This window comes from Thalassophryne amazonica, chromosome 3 (assembly GCF_902500255.1).
Source record: "Thalassophryne amazonica chromosome 3, fThaAma1.1, whole genome shotgun sequence".
NCBI classification, from domain to species: Eukaryota; Metazoa; Chordata; class Actinopteri; order Batrachoidiformes; family Batrachoididae; genus Thalassophryne; species Thalassophryne amazonica.
Genome location: NC_047105.1, coordinates 75,264,015 through 75,286,945, shown reverse-complemented (window position 1 = coordinate 75,286,945; position 22,931 = coordinate 75,264,015). Strand labels below are relative to the sequence as shown.

The following is a 22,931-nucleotide window of genomic DNA, read 5'->3' as shown; positions in this document are numbered from 1 at the left end:
GGTGCCCCGCCTTATTGTTTACCGTGTAACTGTGTGCTTACAGTGAAACATGTCCTGCTTGAATGTGTTGATTTTGCTCATATTCGGGTGAATTTTTATGACATTCCTGATCTTAAATTGTTTAGAGATGTTTCACGTTCACGCATTATAAGTTTTCTTAAAGAGATTAATCTTTTTATTAGATTTTAAGTTGGTACCTGTTCGAGTCCCATTCACAACAGTTTTACCTTTGGACAAGGTATTTTGTTCCAATTACCTAGTCTTTCGGAGGAGACTTTCAGCCATCAGGCCTGTGTAAGGGAGGGACACACCTTTTGTACGCTAACAAACCTGTTTCATTTGTCATAAAGAGTTGGGATTTATCCCGGTGAAGTAGTCACATTCCTAAACTACTGATAGCCTGCTGTTTAACCTGTAATGCATGACATTGCGGTGAATTTTGTGTTTATTGTACCAGGTAAATATTTGGAAGCTGTTTGACACTTATGTGTTGGTAGTCATTAATTTCTTATCAATTAATCAATCAATCCACCACATCTTTGCATTTTCACTTTGTTTGCTGTGTAATTTGCCCAAAAACTCAGAAAGTACAGTGTTTCTTAAAATAGCGAGCGCTGAAAGATATCAAAAAGCGTGCAAAATGGATGCAGACCTGGCAATCTTATTGTTGTACTTATAAGTATATTGAAATAAGCTCTCCATTCTGTGTATTGTTACTTTATTGACACGGTTCCACGGATTGCGTTTGCCAGCTCCTTTGAAAACAAATGCACATAGACAGCAGGTGAAGAGGGGAGGTGGGATCTGTGAGTTTTTACAATAGTTTTGTGACATATGTACTTACGAGCTGTAGGGAGAGCATCATAGATAAGAAAGGAAAAAGGGTCAAAACAGCGAAAAACTGATCAGAGTTGCATAGTACATCTTTTTTTGGGGGGGGCTTTTCATAACTTTTGCTGTGTTGTGCTACTTGAAAAGCAAAGTGATATTTTACTAGCGCATGTCCCATGGGGATCCATGGGCTCTAGATTGGGTAGTGTTTATAAAATAGGTAGCTGACATTTTTCAAGGGTGGTAATAAATTATGCAAAGTTTTGATAATGAATTGGAAAGGTGTGTGAGTCCAGAATGTTTTTGGCGTGTTAGACCTCAACAGTTTTTAGAAGAACTAAACCCTTTTATTTACAGTTAATTATGTAATTTAATGTTAATTTACTGTCTTAATGTATTTATAAATTGTTTTGGTTCTTGTTATCATATGCACTATTATCAATATTATTAATATTTCAGTAGTTTTATTATTACTTCTATTTTGTCATTTGATTTTTTTGAATAGACCACAATGGTGGTGTCACTTTCTTCTGTCATCCACATATATATTTGCAATTATATTATATACTTACATTGAACTTGCTAAATAAAATCACCCACGTACGCACACTTTTAATATATAGATGATTTACTGCTCCCTGCTGGAATAGTGTGTGAGGCCAGAATGTAATTATCAATGTCCATTGTTCATTGTTGTTAGCTATTATATAACCGCTAAATGGATCCTTGTCATTTGATTGGTGCTTTGTATGTCACATGACATGGGTTATTCATCCCGTTTATGTTGCTTTGCATTTACTGTGCAAATATGGTTCCATTTACCATGCAAAATTGTTCCATATGTTTTGTACCATTACACGCTGCAAACCCCACCCACTCACACACTAGTATGAGTTGGCGTTTTGCTAAACATGACAGAGTTTGTTTTGCTGACAGACGATGATTTGAACGAGCTAGTTGATGGTGCTAATTCTTTTAACACACACAAAGCAAATCAACTATGCCATAAGCCATCTGGAGGCATGAAGAGCTGTTAGGATGAAAACCTGGACAAATTTCTAACTCGATTTTTTTTTTTTTTTTTTTTTTTTTTTTTGCTGAACTGAGGAAGTACTCGAGTTTGTCTCTTTTTGGAAGTATCACGGACTACAACCCCTGGCAAAAAATTATGGAATCACCGGCCTCGGAGGATGTTCATTCAGTTGTTTAATTTTGTAGAAAAAAAGCAGATCACAGACATGACACAAAACTAAAGTCATTTCAAATGGCAACTTTCTGGCTTTAAGAAACACTATAAGAAATCAAGAAAAAAAAATTGTGGCAGTCAGTAACGGCTACTTTTTTAGACCAAGCAGAGGAAAAAAATATGGAATCACTCAATTCTGAGGAAAAAATTATGGAATCACCCTGTAAATTTTCATCCCCAAAACTAACACCTGCATCATATCAGATCTGCTCGTTAGTCTGCATCTAAAAAGGAGTGAACACACCTTGGAGAGCTGTTGCACCAAGTGGACTGACATGAATCATGGCTCCAACATGAGAGATGTCAATTGAAACAAAGGAGAGGATTATCAAACTCTTAAAAGAGAGTAAATCATCACGCAATGTTGCAAAAGATGTTGGTTGTTCACAGTCAGCTGTGTCTAAACTCTGGACCAAATACAAACAACATGGGAAGGTTGTTAAAGGCAAACATACTGGTAGACCAAGGAAGACATCAAAGCGTCAAGACAGAAAACCTAAATCAATTATGTCTCAAAAATCGAAAAATGTACAACAAAACAAATGAGGAACGAATGGGAGGAAACTGGAGTCAACGTCTGTGACCGAACTGTAAGAAACCGCCTAAAGGAAATGGGATTTACATACAGAAAAGCTAAACGAAAGGCATCATTAACACCTAAACAGAAAAAACAAGGTTACAATGGGCTAAGGAAAAGCAATTGTGGACTGTGGATGACTGGATGAAAGTCATATTCAGTGATGAATCTCGAATCTGCATTGGGCAAGGTGATGATGCTGGAACTTTTGTTTGGTGCCTTTCCAATGAGATTTATAAAGATGACTGCCTGAAGAGAACATGTAAATTTCCACAGTCATTGATGATATGGGGCTGCATGTCAGGTAAAGGCACTGGGGAGATGGCTGTCATTACATCATCAATAAATGCACAAGTTTATGTTGATATTTTGGACAATTGAAAGGATGTTTGGGGATGATGAAATCATTTTTCAAGATTATAATGCATCTTGCCATAGAGCAAAAACTGCAAAAACATTCCTTGCAAAAAGACACACAGGGTCAATGTCATGGCATAGGGTCACTGTCAATGAGCAGATCTGATTTGATGCAGGTTTTTATTTGGGGGATGAAAATTTACAGGGTGATTCCATAATTTTTTCCTCAGAATTGAGTGATTCCATATTTTTTTCCTCTGCTTGGTCTAAAAAAGTAACCGTTACTGACTGCCACAATCTTTTTTTCTTGATTTCTTATAGTGTTTCTTAAAGCCAGAAAGTTGCCATTTGAAATGACTTTAGTTTTGTGTCATGTCTGTGATCTGCTTTTTTTCTACAAAATTAAACAACTGAATGAACATCCTCCGAGGCCGGTGATTCCATAATTTTTTGCCAGGGGTTGTAGATCGTCAGAATTATTTTTGAACTATCTAACTGAGAATAATTTTAGACTTCTGTTTAAAGTTTGAGTTTGACTGTTGATGTCAAAGTACCAGTGACACACATCAAAAAAGTCCCTTTTCTATTTTTTTATAAATGAATAAAATATCAAATGACAAGGCGTTTCAATTTTAGCCGTTATATAAAACAAATATTGAATGTTTTTACATTCTTTCAGTAGAACAAATATTTAATTCGGTGAAAGCTGGGATGTTCCATTCCAGCTTTCACCAAATTAAATATTTGTACCATTGAACTCAAGCATTCACTATTTGTATAATATCCATAGTTTCTCCAAAAATATTAGTCCTATTAACATTCCATTTTGGCAGCCTTCATCCTTGACCCAAAATACATAAGCTTACCAAACTGCAAATGCCAGCTCTCCCCAGTTTGTCTGTGATTGAACTTACACACATGCAGAGCTTTTTGTCTTTTCTGCATTCAGCTGCAAGCAGGTGTTTTTATTTTTACACACCCAGAAACAGAGGCTATGGCGGAAGACATCAGATGCACATGTTTCACTTAACTCACTCATTGTAACTGTAAGGTGAAGCTTAACTAAACTGACTAAACCAATTGAACGACAAAAACACAATAAATCAATAACACTAACAACATTGTTAAACTATAGGATAAAGCATAAGATATAACCCTTCCATATATGGGAAGTTTATTTCATAAATGTAATAGCATAATGATCCTAATAGCAGATCATGTCCCACACATACATGTGATTTGGTTCAGTCTCCATAGCAGTGTGGGATTTGCACCAGGCTATCATGGCAAAGAGAGTGGTTGAACTGCTCAGTGGTTGGCATTCTACCCCTCATCTGTGGTCATGAGCTCTGGATTTTGACCAAAATAATGAGATCATAGATATAAGTAGCCAAAATTAGTTTCCTGGGCAGTGTGGCTCTGCTTTCCCTTAGGCACAGAGTCTTATCATGCAGAATGAAATTGCTCACATTTGAAGTGGAAAGTTGCGGTGGTTCAGATGTTTTATTAAACCTCGTAGGCGTTTCCTACAGGGGGGATTTCTGAGCACATGCAACTGGGAGCAGACCCAGAACAAATCCCGTGGAGCCTAGGAACACATTGGGAGGAAGTTCAGGAACTTTTTGCTAACAAGCTGAGGTCATTTGGCTGTTAGAGTCCAAGCAAATATCATCAAAGTGTCATTATGTCACAAGTGACATTTTGAAATGAACTTGTAAAACTCTTGGCCCACACATGGCTCAAAAAGGGTCATGAGCTTGTGCACATGAACTGTCTCTTCTTCACATTTTAAAACAAGTGAAAAGGATTATAAAATATTTTGTTCTTTTTCTGAATGGATATTCAAGATTTAGATGTTGAGATTTGTATTTGGTATGTCACTGATTTGAGGATAAAATACAACGATTAGCAGAACAGTTCTGTCTTTGTGACTTTCCATCAGCTGTTCAACGCAAAACAGGGAAGTCTTTATTTTTGTCTAACACAGAGTTCATTGAGTATCTCTAACAGAGAAGAAAGCATTGAGAAACTTGACTGGACAACACTGTTGTAGCAATACGTTCTGTCGAACTGCAGTTTATTTACAGCTTATTTGGGTGGGATTGGATTTTGGTGAATTGATGAGTTGATTAATCAGTCTATCAACATACATTTGTCAACTATCTGATCATCATTAGTCATTTATCAATTTGAAGGTAAAAAATATTGATGATCTGAATCCAGTTTGTCAAATGAGTTTTTAAACTCTTTAAAGAGGTTCTGAATACGAGGTCTGTCCATAAAGTATAGGTCCTTTTTATTTTTTTCAACCCTCAACCCTCGTGCGCATGCGTGAGTTTTTCCACGCCTGTCGGTGACGTCATTCGCCTGTGAGCACTCCTTGTGGGAGGAGTCGTCCAGCCCCTCGTCGGAATTCCTTTGTCTGAGAAGTTGCTGAGAGACTGGCGCTTTGTTTGATCAAAATTTTTTCTAAACCTGTGAGACACATCGAAGTGGACACGGTTCGAAAAATTAAGCTGGTTTTCAGTGAAAATTTTAACGGCTGATGAGAGATTTTGAGGTGACACTGTCGCTTTAAGGACTTCCCACAGTGCGAGACGTCGCTCAGCGCTCTCAGGCGGCGTCATCAGCCTGTTTCAAGCTTAAAACCTCCACATTTCAGGCTCTATTGATCCAGGACGTCGTGAGAGAACAGAGAAGTTTCAGAAGAAGTCGGTTTCAGCATTTTATCTGGATATTCCACTGTTAAAGGAGATTTTTTTAATGAAAGACGTGCGGACGGGTCCGCGCGTCGGCTCGCAGCCGCCGCGACGCTCCGCCACAGGAAAAACACCTCTGTTGGAAGCCTTAAGGACAAGTTGGAACATGTCCAGCTGTTAAACAATTTCTCATATACTTACTCCACTGAAAGCCATCAAAAGCCGCCTGGATTTTGCAAATGGTTATCAACACGGAGGTGTTTTTCCTGTGCCGCCGCACCGCGTCGGCTGCGTCCCGACGCGCGGACCCGTCCGCACGTCTTTCATTACAAAAATCTCCTTTAACAGTGGAATATCCGGATAAAATGCTGAAACCGACTTCTTCTGAAACTTCTCTGTTCTCTCACGACGTCCTGGATCAATAGAGCCTGAAATGTGGAGGTTTTAAGCTTGAAACAGGCTGATGACGCTGCCTGAGAGCGCTGCACGATGTCTCGCACTGTGGGAAGTCCTTAAAGCGACAGTGTCACCTCAAAATCTCTCATCAGCCGTTAAAATTTTCACTGAAAACCAGCTTAATTTTTCGAACCGTGTCCACTTCGATGTGTCTCACAGGTTTAGAAAAAATTTTGATCAAACAAAGCGCCAGTCTCTCAGCAACTTCTCAGACAAAGGAATTCCGACGAGGGGCTGGACGACTCCTCCCACAAGGAGTGCTCACAGGCGAATGACGTCACCGACAGGCATGGAAAAACTCACGCATGCGCACGAGGGTTCAAGCATGTCTGACGTAAAAACATATGAATGAAATCCATATAGTTTTTGAAAAAAATTAAAAGGACCTATACTTTATGGACAGCCCTCGTACTTTAAATCATGTGCTGGCTGTTTTGGAACGGTTTGAAATGACACCTGGGTTAATGTGGATTTAACCTGGTTTCATTTTTTTTTTTTTTAGCTAAACTGGTTTAGGTTAGTTATTAAACCAACTAATTATCTTACATTTGTAGTCAAGTATTGTGTGGAAATTTTGCCCCCCCCCCCCCCCCCCCCATCATTTTGGAGTTTTAACTTATAACATTACGAACCAGAATAATTAATGAAGGATGTGATCATCATTTTCAGACCTTGAATAGGTAGCAGAATATATAGGCTGTGAGAGACAGCGAGAGGTTTTGTGGAGAAGGGTTTAGTTTAGTTTTCATTATGACTGCTGCAGGCTGTATGTGTGTGATGCCTTGGTCACACCAAATAATAAAGCCATGTATAATTATCCACGTATGGATTTGTCAGTGATTATTTGAATAATGATCCATGTATAAATCCATCACGTATTCGCTATGAAGAAGCCTTTATGTGCCTCTAAGTACCTCACATGTGCCAGGTATCAGCCTCTAATGAGCCACGACTGACCTGTCATTTGAGCCCCGTCCAGCCTCGAATGGCTTATGTCGCCGCATGTGATCCACGTCAAGACACATATGATCCATGTAGCGCCATGTAATGCGATGCTATTGTACGTTTAGGCATGGGTTTGGCCCAAACATCCACCCCTCCCACACTTGGTCCCTTTTAAAGTGTGGGTTTTCAATTCATGTCATCCATTCAAAATGATGTCACATTTTTTTAAACGCAGTACAAAAAAGACCTGTACAGTCTGGCCAGTGTGCACATCCATGTGTCAGGGTGCAGTCCACCTGTGTTCCAGAGTCATTAAATGCAGTAGTTCTGCGTGTGCACCCAGCTCTCTGTGACCAAAAAAAGACACCACAATGAGGTGGCCGCTTTAATTATACACACCTGCAACTGTGTGCCCCCCCCCCCCCCCCCCAAAAAAAACCCAAAAAAAAACCCAACATGAAACACATCCATAGACCAGCTAGAACTGAACCATGAGTTTCTGGGTAGTCGCCTCTGCGCTTCTTCTGACTGGCTTTATTTCTGTCATGGCTTACAGTCATTTTGACACCGGGATCCAACTTTTAACTTTGTGTTCATCCCTTATTGTCTGCAAAATTGCTCTTTTGCGAGCTTGCGTTCTGTGTAAATGCTCGTCTTGAGTGCAGGTCATTGTGTCAGTGCGCACAGAGTGCACCTCACCTGATCCATTATAGCAAGATGTTAAATTAGTCATAAACATACTTTTACATCTGCTTATAAAGAAGGAATGAACATGCAACTGTTTTACCAAGCTATTAAAACATTACAAATAATTACCTTTTAAGCTGTTCCAAATATGTTCTCCACCTCAGCGCATGAGACAGAGTGGGGGGAAAAAAGCTGCAAATGAAACGTCCTCTGTGATTCCAGAAGTGATTAGTGGTGTTTTCAACATAACTCTAAACTCTAACAGAAAATGATTAATCCGCTACAAAATAATTATTTTATATACAGCGTTTAGTGCTCAAAGCAGGTGGGAATATAGTGCGCAAGAGGGCTGAGCCAAAATAGCTTCTCTGGTTCTCGTAGCCACCAGGTGCTCGGATAATGGGCTTTTAACAGCCTTGTCCTCACCATAAACATGCCTCTAAAATCCTCCTTTGTCCTCGTAGAACCTCATACACAAACTGCCCCACGCTGTTGTTGCTAAATTTTGAACTTCTTGAAATTGGCGCCACACTCAGAGATGGGCCTCCTTAACCGAATATTCTGCCTCTAAAGCCCTTTTCACACTGGGCCCACTTTGAGTTGCGTGTCATGAAGACGCCACGTGGATACAACCTAGTGCCGAGACGAATACGCTCAATGCCAGAACACCGTGACAGATGAAAAGGATGAAGCGAACCGGACGCCGAAAATTAAACATGTTTCAGTTTTTCTGCGTTGAGCACAGGATGCAGAAAGGAAGTGATTTCAATGCAAGTCAGGGCAACACAACGATACTTAACGTGACTGGAAGCCACACCGTCACAATACAATGTTACCCGACGCCAGTTTATGATTCCTGCTGTTCTATTGTTCCCAAGTTATAAATCATGCACAGTTGTTGACACAAACCTTTTATATGTGTACACAATGCAGGAAAACTACACTGCACATGTGAAGAATTAAAAGGAAAAAAAAAATGCTCAGATTGCAGCCTGACTGCAGCTTATTGTGCTCACCTTGTCAAATTCTCTGATTGTGTTAAAGTCCATAAATAAGTCCTGCTCACAGACTGACTGTCAGAGACAGGACATGTCCACATCCAGTATAAACTCTGGACTTCTTCATGTCCACTCACAGACGGTTTGCGCGCATGAACACGTGAAAGCCGGTTGCAGCTCCCGGTCACAGGAAGGAAGATAAACTATAACAAAACTATAAAAAAAGAGAAATCAGAGCGCACACAGCTGCAGCTGAGTCTGTGTGCAGCACCTCCTTTCTGCCTCCTGCTGCACGCACCTGACGCAGAATTCCTGCTCTGTCATGACGCCACATGAAGCAACTCAAAGCAGACCTGCTGTGAAAGGGGCTTAAGAGCCTCTCAGAGCCACTATTCTCCCACGATTGTTGAATAACTGGACTCATACCCAAAAATCATGCTACATGGCTCATTATTCATCCTTCATTATTCGGTGGGACCAGGGCTTGACAGTCTTTGCTTCCTGCCTTTCAGAAACTTTATATACAATTATTGGATTCTCTTATTGCAGAATATTGAAAGTCTTCAGTAGGGATGGGTATCAAATCGGTTCCTGTTAAGAATCTATAAGAAATGGTTTTATCCACTGATATCAGGAGCCTTTTTGCTTAACGATTCCCTTATCGGTTATTCTTTAATTCACATTATGTCGGAGCTAGCTGGTGGTCGGAGATGGCTCCAATCACTCACCATGACGAAAATTCGTTTGTTTTTGTCTCGAGCACGCTCCGCTGAGGAAACGAGATGAGCTGCACAGTCAATGGGAACAAGTCCAAAGATTTACCCAGACTGACAACAAATATCAGTAAATGAAGTACTTTATTTATTTTTGTGGTTTCATGAGCCATTTGTGAATGCAGAAATGTGCTCCGACCTTTAAACGCACTCCTGTGATATAAAACAAAGCTTACCCTGTCTTCTTCTGTGGCATTTAATGACTGCTTATTGCTGCCACCTACTGCATCAGTCCATTATAGCAGTACTAAATTCCAGAGGCGGAAAACTCCGGCTTCAGAAAGTAAATGTCCAACCACATATTTGTTCCATCTTCCTAATAACCCAGCTGATTGTAATTAGTTCAGATCTTCAGGCAGGTGGATGAGCCAATTATTGTGATCACCTGTTTTAGGTACACAGGTAGAACAAATACATGGTAGGGCTTTTACTTTCTGAAGCTGGAGTTTTCCACCTCTGTTAATGGCCTTGCACCTTCCTACTTGTCTGAAATTTTAGCTCTCCGCACTTACAGTAGGAAAGCCAGCTGGTCAGCTTTACTTTGATGATCCGAGGTCAAAATACAAACTTTGGGGTGATTGTACTTTTGCTGTAGCTGGCCCCAGACTGTGGAACACGTTACCTTTTGATCTGTGCACTATTCCAGACTTAGTACTTTTTAAATTAAAACTAAAGACTTGTTTATGTAAACTGACTTGTGATACCGAGTGGTCCTAGGTTTGTTTGTATGTGCCATTTTAACTTTATTGTGTGTTTGCTTTATTTTTGTGGATCTTTGATTTTGTTGTAAAGCAAAATCATCTGGCTACTGTAAAGGGCTTTGTAAATAAATGTTGATTGGTTAATTGAAGATTATGCTGCCAATGATATGTTGCCTTTCTAGCACAATACCTGCTTAACCTTACAACTCTACTATGGATGCATGATCCACTTTTTTTAACTTCCGATCCCAATACCTGAATTTGGATACCTGCTGATACCAACACGATTCCAATACCAGAGCTCTGTTTGCTTTAATATTATTATTATTATTATTATTATTGTTGTTGATTTTATATGAGGATATTTTGTATCCCCAGTTATACAGCTTCATGATGAAGTGGTAAGAGGAGGATTTTCTTAAAAAGAAGATCTGAAAGTTCAGCTACAATTTGCCAGAAGGTGCATCTAAGATACAAGCCTAAATTTGATGTTTTGGTTAAAGAATTCAGTTTTATTTAAAGAAAAGAATTTACCCTTATTTATTTTTTCATGGTTTTTGGTGACATTTTACATGTACTTGTACGCAATTTTTGCGGCACTCCTGTGAAAAAAAAATAAAGTGCACCCTGTCACAGACGGCACTTGAGGTTTTTGTTTGTTGTTATTTTTTTCACAGCTAGGTCACAGACTGTGGGCTATTATTATTGGTGCTGGTGTTCTGTCGAGATGAGCTCCCCTGTAGTGGAGCACGTTTACAGGACCATAATAATCAGATAACTGTATTAATCTGATCTCTCGTGTTTAACTGCACTTCAGTAATCCAATAATCAGAACAATCAGTCAGTTCATAAGCTGGATTTCTTTGGAAGTGGAGAAAAGAGAGCAGCTCGTGAAGAAAAAGTATAGATTTTGTGGAGAAAAGACAGCGCTCTCCCTCTCTCTCTCTCTCTCTGTGTGTGTCTCTCTCTCCCCCTCTCTCCAAGAAATTAGCTCTTTAGAATGCTGAAACACACGCAAACGTAAAAGAATGAAATAAATGTGATTAATGGTATACATGATTACGGGACCATTGTTGGTTCAGTGGCTGAAGTTTCATCTCTTGAACACCAGATGGCACACCTGCCCCGAGTACATATACCGTTTTCACGACAGCGCATTTCCGCCCTTACCAAAAAGTAGTATATGCAAGTATGTTTCAAGTATACTTCTAGTTTACTTTTTATATACTTATCAGTACTATTTTTTGGTAAGGGCGCATTTCCAAAATGCCACAATCACCATTTACTCATTTTTGGAGTCATTGTTGGTCAGTCTGGGTAAATTCTTGCACCATTCCCCCCAGCTAGGGCTGTCACGATTAGGAATTTCTGGAGACGATTAATTGTCAGACAAATAATTGCGATTGACAAATATGTCTATTTTTTTCGTTTTTCCCTTCTTTATATTCTACTATGGTAGTATAATTTACACAACTCTGGAAGAACGTTTGGCTTCTGTGAGTGGAGAAACTGGGAATAGTGCAACATTTTTATTTTTATCTTCATTTTACATACAGTCCCAAGTTTTTCTGGTTTGTGGTTGTTTCTGTTGCATTTCTGAAATTGTTTCTCCTCATTAGTCATGTTTTGTGCTTAAACACTACATTAAACTCAAGATTGAACAAATAAATACCTTTGGAAAATAACAGCTGTTAAAGTTCAGAGTTCTCACCTGCTTTTTGTGATCTGTGAGTAGGAACATCACCACAGCTTCTCCATGTCAGTTTTTTTTTTTGCTCAGTTCATTCATATATTCTCATTTTTTAAATATGTTTTTAAAGATATTTCACCATTTATTTCATCTCATGATCTCATAAATTCAGTATACGACGCACACACGATGTGAACAGGACGGTAACGGCAGAATCACACCAGGAGAGAAAGTTCAGAGAGAAGTAAAGGCAGCTTCACCTTTTTGGTTTTGTTTTTTAACATGTTCACTCGGGTTAAAATCCTCTCTCTGCTCCGCGCTCACTGTGTGCACTGATGGTTCTCAGACTGTAACGTGTCGTGCCTCCATTCAGGAATCTCCCTCATCCCCCCCTTCCCTCGGAGCCTGTTGACTCCGCGTGCGCACACAGACACAAACATCGACAGCTCCTTCGGTAAACTCCGCATTTTAGACGGCTTTAAAGAAGACGGCCACTGTTTTAATCGGCTATCTTATCCAGACGGCAGGACGGATCGCTCCTCAGCCTCCATGTTATTGTCCTGCCTTAAGACGAGAGCAAAACAGAGTGAGCAAGGCTGCAGCACAATGACTTCAGATTCTGAGTCGTTTTATGCTTTGTGGATAAAATAAAATAAATAATTCACCGTAATCGCGAATATGAAAAATAATCGCGATTGGTGAATATTGTAATAATTGTGACTGCCCTACCCCCGGCTCCTTTAGACTTTCTGACCTCGGCTAAAATTTCCTTGTGCTTTTTAATGTGGCAGTTCACTGTATCGTAGGTCGCAACAGAGCTCTCAAACTCGGTACAACGGCTTTGCAAACATTGCACATTCCTGTCTTGCTTTGCAGTATTTCTAGTACAAAATACAACCCAAATTCCAATGAAATTGGGATGTTGTGAAAAAAATGTAAATAAAAACACAATACAATGATTTGCAAATCCTCTTCAACCTATATTCAATTGAATACACCACAAAGACAAGATATAAGATATTTTGTTATTGTGCAAATATTTGCTCATTTTGGAAATGGATGCCTGCAACACATTTCAAAAAAGCTGGGACAGTGGTATGTTTATCACTGTGTTACATCACCTTTCCTTCTAACAACACTCAATAAGCGTTTGGGAACTGAGGACACTAATTGTTGAAGCTTTGTAGGTGGAGTTCTTTCCCATTCTTGCTTGATGTACGACTTCAGTTGTTCAACAGTCCGGGGTCTCCGTTGTCGTATTTTGCGCTTCATAATGCGCCACACATTTTCAATGGGCGACAGGTCTGGACTTCAGGCAGGCCAGTCTAGTAGCTGCACTCTTTTACTACGAAGCCACGCTGTTGTAACACGTGCAGAATGTGGCTTGGAAGGGATTTCCTGAACAGAGACCTGTTTCATTGCTCTGCGCCTCCGTTCAGACACCCCCACACTCCGCAGCCAGCAGCACTTGTGGAGACATTTCAGCACACACAGACTGTTCCTGGATCGGAAAACTCTGCAGGTTGTGTCGGAAATTTCCAATTCATGAATTAAGTTTGTATCGCAACGAGATACCGATATTGGTTTGGATCGGCCTTATCTCTAGACTCAGCTCAGCTCTCCTCACCTTTTATACCAGGTGCTTTGTTTTCTATTGCAGATTGTTGTACCCCATGACTCGTCATAGTGATGCCACTTGAAGCATCTGTGATGTCATCTTCAACACGACACAACACATAAAAGAAGAAGAATACGATACACACTAATCAGTGAATAGCTTAACTTTAAAGTTTACTACAATACAGACGACACTACTTGCCTAACAAAAAGGAGTTTTTTGTTTAACCTCATCGCATTTGGAATTGCAATGGAGGTGATACCAAACACCAGGTTTGGCTAACAGAAAACTAAAAATGGAGGGTAAAGTCAATCCAGGTACCATGTAGTAGTAAGCAGTGTGCTTTACGCAATAACATGTTCTTGATAATACGCCATTGTTATAGAAGTCACTACCTTTACCTGTGATTTGTCCCTCAGTGTGTATGAAGTTGGCCATGGCCTCCGGCACCAGCATCCAATATGAACCTGTGGCAGAGATCGGGGGAGGAGCTTACGGGACCGTTTATAAGGCTCGAGACACGGAGAGTGGACAGTTTGTGGCTCTGAAGAGCGTGCGTGTCCAGACGGACCATAATGGCCTCCCAAATTCTACAGTCAGAGAAGTAGCTCTGTTGAGAAGACTGGAACAGTTTGACCATCCCAATGTGGTGAGGTGAGACGGTTATCAAGCTACAGCATGTCTGCAACTCATTCAGTCGTGCTGTTTGTTGTGAAACAACTTTGAGAAAACTCACTGATTATATTGTACACGGCAGGCTCATGGACGTTTGTGCCACCCAGCGATCAGACCAGGAGACTAAAGTCACTCTGGTGTTTGAGCATGTGGACCAAGATCTCAAGACATACCTAGAGAAAGTGCCTGCTGCAGGATTACCACCTGACCGAATCAAAGTGAGACACGAGTCAAACAAAGCATAATTTGTCACAAGTCAGCACAGAACTAGCGATTTGCTACTTTGGCTGTTTATCAAGTACAGTCTCTAATGCCTGAGTGCTTTTGCAGGATCTGATGAGGCAGCTGTTGTGTGGTCTTGCATTCCTTCACTCTAATCGTGTGATGCACCGAGACCTAAAGCCAGAGAATATTTTGGTAACCAGCCAGGGCCAGGTGAAGCTTGCTGACTTTGGACTTGCCAGGATCTACAGCTGCCACATGGCGCTTACTCCTGTGGTAAGGTGCCTAAGGACTTGGCAAATGCTTTTTGTATGTTTTAGCCAAGTATTTCTCAAATCACAATCTGAAATTTATCCAAAATGTTTTGATTATTTCATGGTTTTATATATATATATATATATATATATATATATATATATATATATATATATATATATATATATATATATATATATATATATATATATATGCGTGCATGTTTGGCTCCAGAGTGCCCACCTGACACAGTTAAGAAAAACTTAATCTATTTTGTAATGATTTTTTAATTCTATTTTTATAACTACATTGATATAAAGTAGACTGACTTAACACACACATTGTTTGATTAAAATGGAATATGTGCATGAGGAGAAACTGGAGTTTGAAAGCTTTCAGTCAAAGTGGGTCTAAAGGAGACCTGCATTGAAAAACATGCAGTCACATTTTTTGAACAAAAAATGACTTACATTTACACATGAGATCCTTCTGAATGTAGTAAAGTAAATCTGCAAGCCCAGATCTGTCATTCAACGGAGAAATCTTCATTTGAAAATGACAAATTTACAGCTAACATTTAGCCCTCCGCAAATTGTCCCTCTCATCATGGACGCTGCCGAGACGTCACGGACAAGACCCTCTCCCAGCATGCATTGCGCCAATTGTAATTTGTGGATTTACGTCAGTTTGCATCTGCACCTTTTTCTTGTCTTATACGGAAGGATCTACTTTTTTTAAAACTTCATATTGTCTTGCGGCACATTTGGTGAGTACACATTTCTTTTATTTGTGCTTGAAAATTATTTTGGGGGACTTTTTCATACGCCCGTTTGATTGAGTGGTGTCGCAATGAAAATCTACTGTCTTTCGCCTCCGGTACCATCGCGGGATATGGAGGCGAGACCCGCAAAGAATCCCAGTCATTAAAAATATATAAACCTCTCTCAGCGTCCATGGAGCTCTGGGGCTCTGATTGCCGAGACGTGCGGTGCTGTGGATTTTGCCGCAAGAAGTCTGTCCTTGCAGCAGCAGGTGTACCGGCCGCTTCGCATTAAAACAGCGAGGGTAATCTCAGGACTTGTGCCAAGTGTGCTGCAGCTCCATTCAGTAGACAGAGAGGCGATGCCGGTGTTGTGCCGCGGTGTGAGTGGCCCGTGTCGGCGGTTAACGAGCCCGCAGACTTAATAAGCGCAGCGGAGGCAGAGAGTGGGAGAAGAACGGCGGCGCCCGCTGTCGATGTCGTTGCTGATCTGAGCATACAGATCTGTATCTCACATTCATTTCAGCTTACTTTTGGATGTTGAAACCAGGACGTGTATAAGTAACATTACTAACAGATAAAATCAATTTCAATGCGGGATCGGACTGAAGGCGGGAGCGCGTCGTCTTGTCCCTGACGTCATGAAAATGATACGGCTGTACAAACTGTTTTCACAGAGGGCTAAATTTTAGCTGCAAATTTGTCATTTTTAAACGAAGATTTCTCCGCTGAATTACAAATTTGGGCTTACAGATTTACTTTACTGCATTCACAAGGGTCTTATAAATACATATCAGCTATTTCTTTCTGAAATCTGACCACATTTATTTCAATGCAGGTCTACTTTAAATATGCTATGTGTAGGAAAATGGAAGTGTTGACACAAATGAGCTCAGACATTTAATTGTTGGTGAACTTGACTGTTTAAAAAGCCTATGTATAGTGCATCCAGAAAGTATTACAGCACTTCACTTTTTCCACGTATTATGTTACAGCCTTATTCCAAAATGGATGAAATTAATTTTTTTTCCTCAAAATTCTACACACAATATGCCATAATGACTGTCAGTTTTTTCTTTTTTTTTTTCTTTTTGTTTTTTTTAGATTTTTGCAAATGTATTACAAAAAAAAAAAACCTAAGGAATTACATGTACATAAGTATTCACACCATTTGCCATGAAGCTCAAAATTGAGCTCAGGTGCATCGTGTTTCCACTAATCAGGGATTCACACATAACACGATTGAGGCTAACTGGCGCACAAAGGAGAAATCGCATGCCACTCGTGAAAAATCGGAACCGCCTCAAATGCCTCGTAGAGCTGTCGCCACAACCATTCACGCATACCAGCAGCCGAAAGACAGCAAGTGCCCCGCAGGTGCCCATGCGATCCCCTCTTGGCAGGTGTTGGCCATATTCCAGGTGCCACATGCGAACATCCAACACCACTCGTTGGACAATGAGAAAAGGCGGGGCTATTCACGCTCCCAGCACGATAGTGGAGTGCAGATGACCGCATTCAAGCTGTCTGTGAAGATTGTCTAAGTGCCACACAAGTGTGCTGTTACAAAGCAATGTATATGTCAAGCAAGTGTGCCCCACAACATGTGGTGTGCCAGTGTGTCGCCTCCCCCAACACGTGGCGTGCATGTGCACCCCCACCCCCGCATCACATGTGGTGCAAGGGGAGGGGGGCAAACTTGCATGACATGCTGATAATTATGTACAAACAAGATCACATGGGGGCAGGCCAGCCACGTCTGAGCGCACACAGCATGGCAGGGCGCCTCTCAGTTGATCAAGGGCCAGCCACTCACTGACAGCTGGAAATGACAGCTCAGTGCACGTGACGTTTTAAATTAAAAACACAGAGAACACAGCCAGGACAAGTATATAAATAAATACTACAGTAACTACATACATAATTACATAACAATTAAGTAAAATAAATAATCACAGAACAAAGAAACAGAGTGACACTTTGTTCTGTGTGCTGATCGAAAAAGGTGGGCAAGCTGCTCCTGTTGAGATCAGTGGACATGCAAGTCACAGCTGGAGAACACATACCGTGTTATGAAGGACATGACCTTACAACTCTCCACCGTGATGCGTGTGCCTGCTGTCCTCATGTGGAAATACATAAAAACATATATCGCCTTTGCAACAGGATGCAAGCTGTGCCAGGTGAAAAGGACCCCCTGATCAGCTGTGGTCCACATGACGCGGTGTCCTTCGGCGCGCTGCTCACTGGGCACGCAGGGCCAGCTGGACACACCAGACCAGCAGATGTGGACATAAGAGCGCACTGCTTCATTCATGAAATTTCATGACACCATGGCTCATGTACAGAGGAACATAAGGATCGTACTTGTATTGTCTGCTCGATAAGAGGGATTAAATATTAGAAATTGGGGTGGGTTTTTTTATTTCTTTTTTTTGTTGTTGTGGTCCCCCCCACAGCCGCCGCGCAATGTGGTGCCACACATTCCAGGTGCTCACACTGTTTGTGCACGAAACCGTCGCCGCGGTATCGTGCACGCCTGTCGGACCGCGTGTCCCTCTTGAGAGCAAGTGAAATGTTTCACGATTCCCCATTTTGTTTTTTGTTTGGATTTTCGCCTCATTTCTGCTTCTTTTGCCTAATTTTGTGTTGTGTGTTAAGGGGCCCTGAGATGTTTCTACAGCTTAATAGAAGTCCACCAGGGTAAATTCAGTTGATTGGGCATGATGTGGAAAGACACACACCTGTCTACATTTAAGGTCTCACAGTTGACAGTGGATGTCAGAGCACAAACCAAACATGAAGTCAAAGGAATTGTCTGAAGACCTCAGAACCAAGATTGTCTACAGGCACAAATCTGGGGAAGGGTACAGAAACGTTTTTGCTTCTTTGAAGGTCCCAATGAGCACAGTGGCCTCCATCATCCGTAAATGGAAGAAGTTCAGATCCACCAGGACTCTTCCTAGAGCTGGCTGCCAGTCTGAACTGACCAATTGGTGGAGAAGGGCCTTAGTCAGGGAAGTGACAAAGAACCCAATGGTCACTCTGTCAGAGCTCCAGCATTCCTCTGTGTAGAGAGGATAACCTTCCAGAAGGACAACCATCTCTGCAGCAATCCACTAAACAGGCCTGTGTGGTAGAGTGGCCAAATGAAAACCACTTCTTGGTAAAAGGCACATGGCAGTCCATCTGGAGTTTGCCAAAAGGCACCTGAAGGACTCTCAGACCAGGAAAAACAAAATTCTCTGAGACAAAGATGGGACTCTTTGACATGACTGCCAGGTGTCATGTTTGGAGCAAACCAGGTACCATCTCTACAGTGAAGCATGGTGGTGGGAGCATCATGCTGTGGGGATGTTTTTCAGTGGCACGAACTGAGAGACTAGTCAGGATTGAGGGAAAGATGAATGCAGCAATGTACAGAGACATCCTGGATGAAAAACTGCTGCAGAGCGCTCTTGACCTCAGACTGGGGCAACAGACAATGACCCTAAGCACACAGCCAAGATATCAAAGGAGTGGCTTCAGGACAACTCTGTGAATGTCCTTGAGTGGCCCAGCCAGAGCCCAGACCTGAATCTGATTGAACATCTCTATAGAGATCTGAAAATGGCTGTGCAGTGACGCTCCCCATCCAACCTGATGGAGCTTGAGAGGTGCAACAAAGAGAAATGGGCAAAACTGCCCAAAGATAGGTGCATCAAGCTTGTGGCATCATATTCAAGAAGACCTGAGGCTGTAATTGCTGCCAAAAGTGCATCAACAAAGTATTGAGCAAAGGGTGTGAATACTTACGTACACGTGATTTTATTTTAAATAAATCTGAAAAATTAAAAAAAAAATTCAGGTTGTCATTATGGGGTGTTATGAGTAGGCGTTTGGGGGAAACAATGAATTTAATCCATTTTGGCATGAGGCTGACATAAAACTGGAGAGAGTGGAGCACTGTGAATACTTTTCTGGATGCTCTGTAACATTTGTCACTATGCAGTTTGTTTTTGTTTTTTTAATAAAGAACATTTGTTACTTCCACTGTTTTTTGGTTATTGTGTTGGTGTCCCTCAGGTGGTGACCCTGTGGTACCGCCCTCCTGAGGTTCTGCTGCAGTCCAGTTATGCCACTCCTGTGGATATCTGGAGCACCGGCTGCATCTTTGCTGAGATGTTCAGGCGAAAGTGAGTCAGATGAATATCACCAGATAATGAAGAGCTGGTATAAATTGTTTCTCTCTCTCTCTCTCTCTCTCTCTATGTCTATTGCTGTCACTGTATCTTTATCATTTGAAATGTTTTAAATTTTGGCCATAAAACACTTGATACAATTCTGCATAATCCACTCACACAGATGAAGCTTTTGTTTGACAAATGCTCCAAAACCCACAGATATTTAATGAATGTTGATCATATTAAAAAAGCTTTAATCGCAAATAAATTTGCCTTTTCTTAATATCCTCCTTTGCATCTATATTGACCACATTAAATTAATTCAAAGCAAGCTATTTCTCTCTCTCTCTCTCTCTCTCTCTCTCTCTCTCTCTCTCTCTCTCTCTCTCTCTCTCTCTCAGTATATTTTTGATCTCTTGCTGTATCTGTCAGGAGGATGTAAAGTGGGTGCTACATTTTAAGACTGTGTGGATACTGATGCGTTCTCCTCTTTCTTGTTGATTTCTTCTGCTGCTTTTATATAATCTAGTTATTGAACTAAGCTCATTCCTGCCAGCTGTTGTCAAGAAGTAATTTGTCTTTGGGGTTCTTTAGGTAAATGTGCCGAGTCTGACTCGCAGCACTTGGCAGTCAGTATAAACCTGGACTTCCTCATTAGTTCCATCTAGTGGTCAAGTGATGCACTGCAGCAACATCATTGATGTAACAGAAAAGGTTCATGCAGTATACATTTGTTGATTTTGAATATTTATTTGGCAGCTAGTCTGTTTTTATCTGGAACATGGCAGACTTTTGCAATATTCATGTGATATTCTGTCCAACATGCTAAACTGTGCATAAAATCCACAGAATAGGATTACAGAGATGTGTATTCTAACTTTTCACCAGCATTTTGTACTTTAAATATCTTAACATTGTTGTCTGTTAGGCCTTTGTTCTTTGGCGAGTCTGAAGTGGACCAACTTGGGAAAATTTTTGAGTGAGTAACTTTATCTCGTTTGCTTAACTGGAATGTGATATTTTTGTATCAGAGTCATATTATTGACAGTTTTCCCTAAAAACAATATCATTTCAGAGTTATTGGCTTACCACCAGAGGAGGAGTGGCCAACTGATGTTACACTGTCAAGAAAAAACTTCCCCCCTCTCTCTCCTCGCCCAATCACTGACTTTGTTCCAGAGATAAATGAGGAGGGGGCACAGCTGCTTCTGGTAAGGGCTAAGTTTTAATTTAGTGAAAAATGTGTTAGTCATACTTCCTGGTCATTCACGACAATGAAAATCAGAAAAGTAAGAGATAAATTACCTCATTGTGGTAGAACATTCAGTCTGCTTGAATTAAATTTAGCACAAACTACCAGATTGTCACAGATGGAGTGTTGAAAATTTCTGTAACTAATTGTAGTTAATAGCAGAAAGACCCATTGGTTAGAATGCACAATACAACAGATAAATAAATGCAGTGATCATATTATATTAGTCAGAGAATGAACAGTTTGAAAACAACTGTAAATACTGCCCATGAATGCTGACTTTTATTTATTTATTTATTTATTTAATTTTATTTTATTTTGTTTGGTGGGGAAACAATGGCTGTTGTCATCAGCTTTTAACATAGTGTTGCACAATAGTCTCTGGAAGCAAACTGAAGGAATGAAAACATCTTGGATTAAAATGCATGTAAGAGCAAAACTAGTGGCACAATTTAAAACTGTATTTATTGTCTTTAAGTCATCATTGTCATCATGTTCACATATTATCCTAACACTTCAGGGGCGTGGCCGCTTTGACAGCTCATATGTTGACACTGTGGTCACTACACAGAAGCTGCTGCTGCTGTGAAATCTTTTTTTTTTTTTTTTTTAATTTTCAAGTATTTTATTACAAATACCTGTTACTGTGAGGTTAAGTTGCAGAATGAATCATCTAAGATGTGTTTTTATATTGAAATGTGGTTTTCTGCCTAAGATTTCTGCTTTCCTACCGCTAACAAATGTGTCACACTTGTGATGTCAACAAGCAGAGTCAAAAAATTGCCTGGCATCTGCAAGGCTCTGTAATCATCTTACTGTTTGGATTATCACTCTGCTGATGATAGATTGCGACAGACCCAAGTCATCGCTGCTGCCGTAGTGCAGATGTGATCACTTTAATTTCTGCTGTGACTGCATTAAGTGGGAAATGTGAGAATATCTGCTTCAGAAATTCTTAAGCTTTTTACATCCTCGTCGTGACTCCTAACAGTTGAGGAGCTCTCTTACTTTGTGCATAGCTGTTATTTTGTCAGACGTTACGACAAGGTGAAATCCGTAAAACATTAAGTTTAAGAATTTTAGTGACTCCACCAAAAGTAGATGCTGGTGCGGTCCTCTTGGTCTCTAGGTAACTGTGCATGGATTTTGCAAGATGTCTTACAAATACTTAAACTAAGTTTGGTCAAACCTGGCGTGTACATCAGGCTTATGAAAGGAAAGAAGTGAGTTGATTTTGGTTAGCATCAGTAAATGATCAAGGACATAAGTTGAGGTCAACATTCCGGCAACGTGCTAATCTATTCTGGAGGTATGTGTGTGTGTTTACAGTGCATCCAGAAAATAGGAGAGAAATGTGTTCCTTTTCTGAAAGGAGTGAGGACACAGTTAACAGCAGATGCACAGAAATGGGCTGTTTTGTAGTTACAGAGGGGATCATTTTTGCAGGCAATTGTAAACTGAGAAGTAGGACATACAAAGTAGTGGAAAACATTTCATATGAAGGTTGCAAATGTTTGGGCTGGTATATTACCCGAATGCCATCAAATATGGCCTTAGGGTATTGTGATGGCTTTGCGTCCATCCATCTGTCCATGAGTCTGTACTCAGCACAAGTCCAGTCTTATTACTGCCACAGTCTTCAAGTTTACAGGAAACATTCTTGGGACACAGACCTTGGACAAGTTCAAAGATGGCTAACCGTGACCTATTTTAAGAGGTATTTTAAGGGGTTAAAATGTCGCATCCTGTTTCAATCTGTTCAATTTTGTTTTTGAGTGGCAGGCGTGAGAGCTGCACTGTGACATCAGTGGCTCGTCTCTCCAAAATTGCTTAAATTTTTGTGTGTATATATATATATGTATATATGTATATATATGTATATGTATATATGTATATGTATATATGTATATGTATATATGTATATGTATATATGTATATGTATATGTATATGTATATGTATATGTATATGTATATGTATATATGTATATGTATATGTATATGTATATGTATATGTATATGTATATGT

At 40.4% G+C, this 22,931-nt stretch overlaps 1 protein-coding gene across 1 annotated transcript in view; it reads left to right on the top strand.

Annotated features, from left to right (window-relative positions):
- Positions 1 to 22,931, top strand: part of cdk4 (cyclin-dependent kinase 4) — a 36,622-nt gene that overhangs the window by 9,673 nt on the left and 4,018 nt on the right. Inside the window, exons 2-7 of the mRNA XM_034166820.1 lie at positions 13,998 to 14,232; positions 14,336 to 14,471; positions 14,584 to 14,751; positions 19,556 to 19,665; positions 20,582 to 20,632; positions 20,729 to 20,864. Of these exons, the coding sequence (XP_034022711.1) occupies positions 14,003 to 14,232; positions 14,336 to 14,471; positions 14,584 to 14,751; positions 19,556 to 19,665; positions 20,582 to 20,632; positions 20,729 to 20,864 (831 nt within the window). The 5' untranslated portion in view covers positions 13,998 to 14,002. The remainder of the gene's footprint in view (positions 1 to 13,997; positions 14,233 to 14,335; positions 14,472 to 14,583; positions 14,752 to 19,555; positions 19,666 to 20,581; positions 20,633 to 20,728; positions 20,865 to 22,931) is intronic.